Genomic DNA, 12,672 nt, shown 5'->3' on the forward strand with positions numbered 1-12,672 from the left:
GTAACTCAGCAGGTAAGTCAGATCTGGGAAGAAAAACATAAAAAGCTGGAGTAAGTCAGCGGGTCAGGCAGCATCTCTGGAGAAAAAGAATAGGTGGCGATTCGAATCGGAACCCTTCTTCAGACATCCTAATCGGAATTGAGTCTGAAGATGTGTCTCGTCCCGAAACATCAGCTATTTTTCTCCAGAGATGCTGCTTGACTCGCTGAGTTACTCCAGCTTTTTGTGTCTGTCTTCGGTTTAAACCAGCATGTGCAGTTCACTCCTTACACGGGTCTCTGGAGAACATTGATTGGTAGCGTTCCGGACCCTGCTTCGGAAAGGCATCGATCGCTAGTCGGCGAGGACTCCGGGCTGTATCTCTCAAAGAAGTACATGTGAAAAATTTCTCACGGACCATAAAAATGCGGGACCTTTCAGTAAAGTCCCTTTTAAAGATTATAGTTATTTTCTTGAATCTCATTAACATAACTCATGAATAAGTTGATGTCCATATGCGGATGCAAATCTTTATTTTTTAAATTCAATCCCACAGAAGACAATTTTTACTCACCTTCTGTCCCCTCTGTCCAGCTTCCGGGTTCACCGTTCGCAGGAGTTCCCACGGTAACCGCAAGAGTTATTACGGATATCGCACGGATATCGCACTGGCCACTACGTTCATATAATGTTGCAATGCTCAACCACAAATGTACAAGTCACTCTTGGAGAAATTCAAACTTGCTTGAATTTTCTCCCGAGTCACCAAGTTACACGATTACCTGCCGTTAGCGCCACGGTGGTCCACGGTGGTCCACGAATGCCGTACTGTTATCGCACGAGGTTCCCACGATGTTAAACTCTGGTTAACTCTTGCGTCAAGTCGCCCCGTGAAAAAGCCGCTTAAGGTTGCTACTGCAAGAAGTGGAAAGGAAAATAACAAAAAAAGCTCAATTCACAACACAAACATGGGTTGCACTGTTTAAAAATTAAATGCTTTTCCATACCCAGGTTTATTTCCTCTCCTCCCACAGATACATTCAGGGGCGAAATACAACAAAAACTCACGATATATTTCGGGCACGTTTGACTAATAGTGTCTCGATATTTTAAAAATTGCTGTCTCGTGCCATGCTCTTTCTTTGGTAAAGTGCGACACCACTTTACCACTTCTGCAACTTTCATCGAAGCTTAAAACAAATCGTCCATACCTCCACAACTCGACGCCAACTATGTGACTCAATCGCCGCAACCCTTCCACCTCCCATCTCAAGTTCTCTCCTATCCCCCCCACCCCGTTACTTTCTGCCGGGCGAAGCTCGTGGGGCAATTGCCATGGAAATAAACGATGCTGAGTGTTCCTTCAACAGAGGAAAATCTTGACGATTTGAAGCTTTGAACAAAGATATCGCATACACAAGTTCTTTATTTGAGGAATTGGTTGCACGCTCTCGTTTTAACGAGGGTACACAAAAAAGCTGGAGAAACGTTTTCTCCACAACTCGTTTTAACGAGCAGGTGGGAAATTGTCCCACTCGCCCCCAACCCCGCATTTTCCCCAGGATTCACCGGCACACCCCGCTGTAATGAGCTGACTCGAACACACGTCAAGATACAACACAAGTTTATTAAATCTACTCACCCCACACACTCATCAGAGTTCACGCGCGCCGCTGACCGAACGCGTGCACTTCACTATGCCCGGAGCGCGCGCCCCCCGCCCCCGCAACCAAAGATCTTATAGCAGAGCGCTCCTCTATGATCTTTGCCCGCAACTGTGGCGCGCGCGACCCAACTCACTCCTCCCCCCCCCCCACCCCCCAACTGTGGGGGAAGTAGTCTCTCCCCCCGGACCCGCGAGCTCCCGATGTCCCAGTCCACCGGACCTGCGGCTGCGTTGCTGGAGCCTCCGAGCCCCAGGAGTCGAGTCGCAGCAGCAGCGAGTCACCACCGCTCCCCACGCTCCGAGGCCGGCCAGCCCCACGATGGCGAGTAGTCCGCAGCTCCCGCAGTCTCCCGAGTCCCCGGCCTCACCTCGGCTCCTCTGTCCACCTCTCTGTAATGCTCATCCCAGCCTATAAGCCCCTGCTGATCAGAGAGAAACCCACTGTGAAGCAGGTTAGAGTCTGGTCTGAGGGAGCTACAGAAGCACTCCAGGACTGCTTTGAGTGCACGGACTGGGACATGTTCAGGACAGCAGCCACTCATAGCCAAAACATCAATGTGGATGAGTATGCCATGTCAGTGTTGGGATACATACAGAAGTGCATGGAGGACGTCACTGTCATCAGGAACATCACAACCCGGGCCAACCACAAACCTTGGATTACTGCAGAGGTGCGTGCCATGCTGAAAGCACGAAATGCGGCTTTTAAATCTGGTGATTTGGGGGCTCTGAGAACAGCGAGAGCCAACCTCAACCGCGAAAATAGGAAAGCAAAGCGCGCCCACGGACAGAAAATCCAGGGTTTCTTCCAGGATGATACCAACACCAGGAACATGTGGGAAGGCATCCGGGCCATAACAAACTACAAGGCCCCTCAGATGACTTGTAAGGATGACACAGACTTTTTAAATGAACTAAATAATCATTTCGGCAGGTTTGAGGCACTGAACACCACTACAGTGATGAAATTAGAGCCACAACCAGGAGAACAGACACTGTCTTTTGAAACTGCTGAAGTCCGCAAAATCCTGGAGGGTATTGACCAGCGAAAGGCAGCCAGACCGGATAACATACCGGGGCGTCTGCTTAGGGGATGTGCCGACCAGCTGGCTCTGGTTCTGACAGACATTTTTAACATCTCCCTGAACCAGGCCATTGTTCCATCATGTTTCAAGACAGCCACCATCATACCAGTTCCCAAAAAGTCTACAATAACCTGCCTGAATGATTACCGCCCCGTAGCACTCACACCAATAATAATGAAGTGCTTTGAGAGGCTTATTAAGCAGCACATGGTCTCTAAACTCCCCTCCAGTTTTGACCCGTTCCAATTTGCTTATCGCCCGAACCGCTCCACAGAGGATGCTATTTCCTCTGCAGTCCACCTGAGCCTACAACACCTGGAGGAGAGGAACACCCACGTGCGGATGCTGTTTGCTGATTTCAGCTCAGCATTTAACACGATAATCCCCCAGCATCTGGTGAGCAAACTGGCACCCCTAGGTTTCAATACCATACTATGCAACTGGATCCTGGATTTCCTTTCTGAAAGACCCCAGTCTGTGCGGGTGGGGAAGAACACCTCCTCGGTCATCACACTGAGCACCGGCTCCCCTCAGGGCTGTGTCCTGAGTCCGCTGCTCTTTACATTGATGACACATGACTGTGTCGCCAGGTCCACTACTAACCATATCATCAAATACGCGGATGACACAACAGTAGTGGGCCTCATCCGCAATAACGACGACCAGGCATATAGAGAGGAGGTGGAACAGCTGGTGAGCTGGTGCAGCAGGAACAACCTTCTCCTAAATGTGAACAAAACCAAGGAGATTGTCGTCGATTTCAGAAGGAAAATTCAGCCCAGTCACACTCCACTTTGCATCAACAACTCAGCAGTGGAGCAGGTGAAAAGGATCAAGTTCCTGGGGGTGCATATAACGGACACCTTAAACTGGTCCACAAACATTACATCTCTGGCAAAACGGGCACAGCAGTGGTTGTACTTCCTCCGCAGGTTGAGAAGTTTACACCTCCACCCTCCCATCCTCGCCACTTTCTACCAAAGATCTTATAGCGGAGCAAGATGGGTTACTCTCACGCAAACGTGTAGTACGGTCATGGGCGGATTCATGGGCGATTTTATGACTCATTTTAGTGTGAGGGATAAGATGATTAAACCACCACCATTGTGAGGGGCCGAATGGTTGTAGTCACCGACCTTGTGATGGGCCGAGTAACTGGAAACACCAACCTTGTGATTCGAACAAACAGTCAGACCTTCAGAGCTGTTGATAACATTGTAGAATAACAAGATGAGGTAAGGAATGTAGCCGACAACACAGAAGCTATTCTTTAGGTCAAAGGCAATTAAATAGGTTAGGCCAACAGATACTGCGCATGCTTAATAAGTTAAATGAATATTAACTTTACGCCCCTCATGACAAAGAACCTAATTTAAATGTACATGCGATGTATGATGTGGGAGGAGAGGGAATGATTGATGACGCACGGAGGGGAGGGTTGGAAGATTGTGAACCTCGGTACCCTGATTGGAAGGGGTCAGAAGGGGAGTAGTCCAATCAATAAAGACTGTATACTGAATTGTATAAAAATAGACGTTTTTCCTTAGCTCGGTGTGTCTCAACTTGGAGAGGCACCCGATTCTGCAGACTCGCAAATAAAGCATTTCTTGTTTCCACGATTTAGTCTCTGAGTAGTGATTGTGAGCACAAACAATATATCTCACAAGTTGGGGGCTCGTCCGCGATCGCCACTCCGGCCGCTTGACGGAAGCACGAAAGGAAGGGAAGGTGCACCCTGCTGATTTCAGCAGTCTCTGATCTCCTTGCTTGCCGTCAGCGGTTTGAGCGAGTGATATTCGGACAAGAGACTCTGGAAACAAGAGGGAATCCGGTGAAAGGGATCAATCAATCGAGCAATTTCTGTGCACAGGACTCGGGTAAGAATATTGACTATTAAGTATTACTCGGGCGATTGGGTTCTGTTGGACGGGAAAAGGTCTGACAGGGATGGGTAACCGGAACGGGCAAAGTAAGGGCCCGGTGGAAAAAGGCTCAAACTGGTGAAGAGCCGCACATTCCGCCTGATAGTCCATTGGGGCGGATGTTGCACGGATGGGGTGAGGGGGGGGTGAGGTGTGCGTCTGGCTTATTGAGACATCCGAAGAGTTGTCGGATTGAGAAATAAGTGGCGTTGGAACCCAACCCAAAGAACCCCCGTGGTCAGGGCATCTGCTCCTCCCTTGAGGGGGGGCGAGAACCAGGGACCCCAAACTTTCAAAGAAGAGAAAGAGGAAGGGGTGAATGGACCAAGGTTGGGGTCCCCCGGGAAATAAAGAACAAGGATCAGGGGGATGGCGCACCAGGCCATCCCGGTGTTATCATTGTCACAAAGAAGGACACTTTAAAAGAGAATGTCCAAAGATAAGGCATGAAGTACAATCGTACACACTGATGGAAGAATAGGGGGGTCAGGGGTTCCCCTCCTTGGGGTGTGTAGGACGTACATGTGTAGAATAGGACACCTGATTAGTGACGGGAAAAGGAGAATAAACCCCGAAAGAATAGCTGGGATCACCGGGCTGCCGATGCCAAGGAACAAAAAAGAAATCAGGAAGTTTCTCGGGTTAATTGGATACTGTAGATTATGGATAGACAATTACACCCGACAAGTCAAGTTCTTGTATGATAAATTGTGTGAGGAGACTGATAAAGTACAATGGGATTCTGAGGACGAACAGAGATTTGGAGAAATAAAGAATAGCCTGATCACCGCACCGGTACTGACCCTCCCGTCCATTGATCAACCATTCCATCTCTTTGTTAATGCGGAGAATGGAATTGCGTTGGGGGTACTGACACAAAAGAGAGGAGGGAAGTGACAGCCAGTCGCATTCCTTTCTAAACTCTTGGATCCGGTATCACGAGGGTGGCCTGTATGTATTCAAGCGGTCGCAGCAACAGCAATATTAGTGGAAGAAAGTAGAAAATTGACATTTGGAGGTGACCTGGTAGTATCCACTCCCCACACGGTCCGGACAATACTAACTCAGAAGTCCAACCGGTGGTTGACTGACTCCAGGATCCTAAAGTACGAAGTGATACTTATGGAAAAAGACGATTTGACCATTCTGACCGATAAGAATTTAAACCCTTCCCAGTTTTTATACTCGGCGGACGACGAGCAGGAAGGGCAGAGACCAGAACACTACTGTAGCGAAGTTATAGAACTACAGACCAAGAGCAGGGAGGATTTGGAGGAGCAGCCTCTGGTAGAGGGAGAAAGGTGGTTTATAGACGGTTCTTCCCGCTGTATAAATGGAAAAAGATATAGTGGGTATGCCATAATAGGAGGAGAAGGATTTGAAGGAGTGGAGGCGGGCAGGTTGCCAGGTAGTTGGTTGGCTCAGTCATGTGAATTGTATGCCTTAATACGGGCGTTAGAATTGTTGGAGGGGAAGGAAGGAACGGTGTACACCGACTCCAAATATGCATTTGGAGTAGTGCACACGTTTGGGAGAATATGGAAAGAAAGGGGGATGATTACAGCAAGAGGAAAGGAGTTGGCACATGAGCAATTAATTGAGAAGGCGCTGGAAGCATTACATTTGCCAGAAAGGATAGCGGTGGTCCATGTGGCGGGACACCAAAAGGGGAACTCATTAGAAGCAAAGGGAAATGAAGCGGCAGACGGAGCCGCCAAAAAGGCAGCGACAGAAGGAACAGTGAGGATGTTGTCTTTAATACCATTAAGGGAAGGAGTAGGAAAGATACCTGTATTCTCACAGGAGGAGGAGAATAAAATGAATGAGTTAGGGGCTCGGCGTTCCACTGACGGGAGGTGGTGGACGCCGGATGGGAAACAAATGTTAACCAAAGGATTAACTCGGGATTTGATGACACAACTGCACTCCCAGTCACATTGGGGAGCGCAGGCCCTGTGTGACACACTACTACGGACCTACGCTTGCCGAGGTATCTATACTTTGGCTAAGCAGACAGTCTCCGGTTGTGTGTTATGTCAGAGGGTTAACAAGAAGGTAATGAGAGCTATCCCTGGTGGAGGACAACAATTGGCTATAAGACCCTTCCAGAGAATACAGGTAGATTTTACAGAACTTCCAAGAATACAAAGGTGGAAGTACCTCCTAGTAGTAGTAGACCATTTCACCAGGTGGGTGGAAGCATTTCCCACGATAAATGCCACCGCTCAGGCAGTAACCCGGATATTATTAGAACAAATCATTCCCCGATACGGGGTCATCGAATCCATAGATTCCGACCGAGGAACACATTTTGCCTCTAAGGTTCACCTGTTGGTTTGCAGTACCTTGGGAATAAATTGGAAATTGCATACACCCTGGCACCCCCAGAGTTCTGGGCGAGTGGAAAGGATGAATATAACCCTTAAAACACAGATAACTAAGTTAATGGAGGAAACCAGACTACCCTGGACTAAGTGTTTACCAATTGCATTATTAAGAATACGAACGGCACCCCGTAAAGATATTGCGGTGTCTCCCTACGAAATGTTGTTTGGGCTGCCCTATCTTGGAAAGGTAGAGGGCACGCCGACCTTCAAAGGCAGCGATGTGTTCCTATTTACTGGCAGTGTCTCGTTCCCTTGCAGAATTAAAAATATAAGGACTGTTGGCACAAAGTCCACCACTCGAGTTTCCAATACACGCTATAAAGGCCGATGACTGGGTACTGATTAAAAGTTGGAAAGAGGAGAAACTGCAGCCCCGGTGGACTGGCCCATACCTGGCATTGCTGACAACGGAGACAGCAGTACGAACAAAAGAAAAAGGGTGGACATATGCGACCCGGGTTAAAGGACCCGTTGACCAGACGTCAGTTCCTGAGAAAGACGATCAGTGGACGGTAAAATCAGGGAATAAGCCACTGGCATTAACTTTCAGTAAGAAATAAGTGTATGAAACTAACAGCATGAAAGGAGCAGTTGTAGTATTACTAACTATGTATGTAACCATTATAAGAAGTGTTAATAACTGTGATAAGTGCTACCATCCTATCAGATATGGAGGGCGAACAACCAGATCATTTACCTATCATTCCCATGTAAGTGATGTTTGCTACGACCTAAGGACTAGAGCTGTTTGTCAGGACGGGGGGAGGGGATATTATGTAGTAGAAAATAAGGGACATGTAGGAAGTTTTGGGCACATTACCTGCCCAAAAGGGGAGAAATGAGTCTGCATGACCAAGAGAGGACAGTTAGGCATCCCTTCCCGAGCCAGGGAGGAAACATTAGACAGAATTAAGGAGGTAGTGATAGGGAAGTTAGCAGAAGCAGTAGTCAACAAACCTCCCCCACCTTCCCAGCCTCAACTGCACCAGACTATGTATGATGAAATAAAGCAGCAGATTGAGATCCCCGAAGTGGGGAGAAACCTGTTTGTGGACTTGGCCCTCCGGATAGCCAGAACCCTGAATGTGACTAACTGTTGGGTTTGTGGGGGACCGCTGATGAGCTAACGCTGGCCATGGAGAGGATCTATCATTGAGGTATGGGACCTGATAAAGTGGAATTTGACGGTGGGAAGAGATCGAAGTCCCCAGGAATGGGTCCTGACACACCCCCCGGTTGGAACTGAGTGTATCGCCAGGCCCTGGGCAAAGGATGCCATCCTAGTAGGCAGCAGCCCCTGCCAGCGCATCATCACCCAGTGGCCAAATCAATCCCGAGTGTGGTGGCCAGAGGAACCTCAATGGTATCCCATTGTAAAGGATGAAGGAAACTGTACTATCTGGATGAAGACTGATGGAAGCGAATTGACTGGATTATGGAATTGCACCGGGAACAACCCTTACCAGGGAATCCCAGTGTTGCATATGGGACAATGTTACCTCTAGTGGACCGGCTCCTGAAGGACTGGTATGGATATGCGGACACAAGGCATACTCGGTATTGCCAGAAAAATGGAGTGGGACTTGTTTAATTGGACTGGTACAACCAGGGTTTTTTCTGTTGACCACTGAGGAGGGGCGGTTACTAGGAACACCCATCTTTGACGATCTACACCGAACGAAGAGAGGAATGGACATCGGAAAATGGGAAAATGATGAGTGGCCACCTGCAAGAATCATCTCATATTATGGACCAGCCACTTGGGCACAGGACGGATCCTGGGGCTACCGGACCCCAGTGTATATGTTAAATCGGATCATAAGACTACAGGCAGTGCTGGAAGTAATTACTAACCAGACTGCATCTGCACTGGCGAAGCAGCAGACACAGATGAGAACAGCGATATACCAAAACCGTTTGGCCTTAGACTACTTACTAGCCGAAGAGGGAGGAGTATGCGGAAAATTCAACCTCTCTAATTGCTGCCTAAACATAGATGACAACGGGCAAGCAGTAATGGATATATCAGATCAGAAGGAATCAGAAAAATAGCACATGTCCCGGTACAGAGATGGAACACAATCATGGGAGCAGGATGGTGGGATTACATCTTAGGAGGAGCCTGGTGGAAAGTGGTGGGACTGGTGATTTTATGGGCATTAGCTGTATTGATCATTATCACCCGTTGTATACCATGTCACAGGGTTATTATAACTAGAAGAGAAATGTAGGGAGAAATAAGAGAAATTTTTCAATATATCTCACATTAGCAACCTGCCCCCGCCATCTTGTTCCGCCCTCTTGCTTCCGGCCAAAGATTGGATCCGCAGCGGGGAGAAGGAGTACGCGGCCCGGGGCAGCGGGGAGAGAGAGTGCGGGGCAGCGGGGAGAGAGAGTGCGGGGCAGCGGGGAGAGAGAGTGTGAAGTTGCGGGGAGGTTTATAATGTTTCTTATTTACAATGTTTCTTATTTAATGTCCCTTGTCTAGTCTGAAATAAAGTTCATTATTGGATCAGAAGAAATATAATTATGTGTGTTATATGATTATATACATTTATATAATTTTCATGTATGTGTGTAAGTTCCCCCGCAATGTCAATCACCCTGCGAGTCGGGTCGGTTCCGGTTACTACAACATTAACTCAAACACTGCTTGTGAACCATTTAAAAAGAAATGATTTAAAAAACATAAAAAAAGACAATTACCAGAATCAAATGTTATTCTTGACAAGAAGTATGAACTGACAGATTTATGAATCTAACCCACACAAACTGTTGCCCCACAACATTGATTACACTGCGAGTCGGGTCAGGTAGGCTCAGGTTACTAAAATGGGCGTCGAAAAATGCCCATGATCCCCTCCATAGCGTACTACACGTCAGTCCATTGCATTTCGCAGGAGTAGCCTATCTTGCTCCGCTATAGGATCTTTGCTTTCTACAGAATAATAATAATAATGGATGGGATTTATATAGCGCCTTTCTAATACTCAAGGCGCTTTACATCCTCAGTCACACTCAGTTACACTCCTCAGTCACACTCGATGGTGGTAAGCTACTTCTGTAGCCACAGCTGCCCTGGGGCAGACTGACGGAAGCGTGGCTGCCAATCTGCGCCTACGGCCCCTCTGACCACCACCAATCACTCACACACATTCACACACAGGCAAAGGTGGGTGAAGTGTCTTGCCCAAGGACACAACGACAGTATGCACTCCAAGCAGGATTCGAACCGGCTACCTTCCGGTTGACAGCCGAACACTTAGCCCATTGTGCCATCTGTCGTCCCAAGCACAATTGAGTCGGTCATGACCAGCTGCATCTCTACGTGGTGCGGCAGCTGTACAGCTGCGGACTGGAAGTGCCTTCAGAGAGTGGTGAGGACAGCGGAAAAAATCATTGGGACTTCTCTTCCTTCCATCATGGACATGGGGTACAAGCGCTGTCTGATTAGAGCTAAGGGCATTACCAGAGCCCCCACACACCCACAATTTGGGCTGTTTATACTGCTTAACTCTGGGAGGAGGTACCGCAGCATGAAGAGCGGGACAACCAGGTTCTGCAACAGCTTCATCCCCCAGGCCATAAGATTACTGAACAATCAACAAAACCGAGGCTAGAACTTTTTAAATATCGACACTTTTTAAAAACTTTTTATATATATTTATTTTACAGAACCATGCACATGAGGCATTTTTATGGACGCACCTAGCACTTTTACTTTTACTATTTACCTGATTGGAGAGTCAAATGCAACGAAATTTCGTTCAAGGTGCACTGTGTCTAGGTGTATATCTGAATGACAATAAAGTTTTCATTCATTCATTCATTCAGGTTGGAGGCCGCTCCACGGTGCTAGGCCCCAACGACAACGGAGACCAGACAGGGAAAAGGTCGGATCTCCCAGACAGGGAAGAGATTTTAATTAGTTTCCCCCTACCCCGTCCCCCACATATACACATTTAAAACTAGTATTAAAAAACACCAAACACTACATTTAACTAGACAAAAAATAAAAAAAAGACAGATTTACAGGGGCCGCTGCAACGGGTGAGTCGCGCCGTGAGTACTTGTGATTGGCTGAAGAAGGGTCTCGACCAGAAAGGCAACCCCCTCCCCAGAGCCGCTGCCCGTCCCGCTGAGCCACCTTCAACAGAGTGCTGGAGGAACTCAGCGGTCAAGGCGGCTGCCTCACCCGCTGGGGTTTCTCCAGCATTTTTGTCTACCGCTAAACGTCAATGATTCCGGGCATGCTGAGACAGGGTGATAGAGAGGGAGTGGGAGAGCTAGAGAGAGAGGAGAGACGAGACGGGGAGCGGGAGAGAGAGCGAGACAGAGGGAGGGAGGGGGAGAGCAAAACACAGGGAGACACAACGTGGGTCGGTAGGTGAATGACTAACCTGCACACCAGGAAGAAGCCCCTTCTCGCGGTCCGGGGCCCTCACTCATGATGGTGAGTTTAAAGAAATTCTCAATGTGTCATCGATCTACATTCCTCAGTAAATGTAGTTGTGTTTTAAACAAGTATTATTGACGCCGCGTGAATTTTATTCAATTTAATACTCATTCAAAACACAATAACATTTACTGAGGAATGTGGATGGATGGATGCAGATTAGGCGCGGGGCCAAATTGGGGGCAATCGGTCAAATCGGCTTAAAGGCGGCCCTGCCTCCACCTTAACTTCTCGATCGGTCACCATCTATAACAGTCACAGACCCAACCCGCCGGCCGTTGGCCGCGCACACCAAGTGATCCGTCGGGCCGGCGAATGCCTTGGGTCGGTTCGTCCGTTCAATGCGAGCAGGGAGGGAAGGAGGAAGGAGAGAGAGAGGCGCACCCCCTCCCTCCTCAGGCCATTCATCATCAACCCAGAAGGTCGACACAAACTGCTGGAGTAATACGGCGGGACAGGCGGCATCTGTGGAGAGATGGAATGAATGGGGTGACGGTTCGGGTCGAGACCTTTCTTCAGACTCTTGAGCTACTCCATCATTTTGTGTCCATCTAGTAAACCAGCATCTGGAGATTATCAACACAGAAGCCACACGGAGGGTTAATATCTGCCTTGATCGTCGGACGGCGGCAGGGTTACTCACTTTCCAGGTGCCCAGCCCGAAGTTGGGCATGCGACATCCGTTGTTGAGGGTGATAGCCATGGTATTTGCGAAGCCGGTGAAAGGTTCTGGTCAAAGATCCTATAGCGGAGCAAGATGGGCTAATCCTGCGAAATGCAATGGCCTGACGTGTAGTACGCTATGGAGGGAATCATGGGCATTTTTCCACGCCCATTTTAGTAACCTGAGCCGACCCGACTCGCAGTGGAATCAATGTTGTGGGGCAACAGTTTGTGTGAGTTAGATTCATAAATCTGTCAGTTCATACTTCTTGTCAACAATAAAATTTGATTCTGGTAATTGTCTTTTTTAATGTTTTTTAAATCATTTCTTTTTAAATGGTTCACAAGCAGTGTTTGAGTAGATTTTGTAGTAACCGGAACCGACCCGACTCGCAGGGCGATTGACATTGCGGGGGGAGTTTTTGTGCGTGATATAGGGTTAGATTCATAATTCTGTTAGTTCATAATTCTGTTAATTCTTGTTAAAGAATAAAATGTTTATAAACACACATAC

At 48.1% G+C, this 12,672-nt stretch overlaps 1 protein-coding gene across 2 annotated transcripts in view; it reads right to left on the reverse strand.

Moving 5' to 3' along the window:
- Positions 1–12,282, reverse strand: part of LOC116983882 (aldo-keto reductase family 1 member B1-like) — a 47,276-nt gene extending 34,994 nt beyond the window's left edge. Inside the window, exon 1 of one of the 2 annotated variants that reach the window (XM_033037770.1) lies at positions 12,139–12,282. In XM_033037770.1, the coding sequence (XP_032893661.1) occupies positions 12,139–12,198 (60 nt within the window). In that variant the 5' untranslated portion in view covers positions 12,199–12,282. The remainder of the gene's footprint in view (positions 1–12,138) is intronic. The other variant, XM_033037771.1, reaches the window with a different exon arrangement.
- Between the last annotated feature and the right edge of the window lie 390 nt (positions 12,283–12,672).

This window comes from Amblyraja radiata, chromosome 19, assembly GCF_010909765.2.
Source record: "Amblyraja radiata isolate CabotCenter1 chromosome 19, sAmbRad1.1.pri, whole genome shotgun sequence".
Lineage (NCBI taxonomy): Eukaryota > Metazoa > Chordata > Chondrichthyes > Rajiformes > Rajidae > Amblyraja > Amblyraja radiata.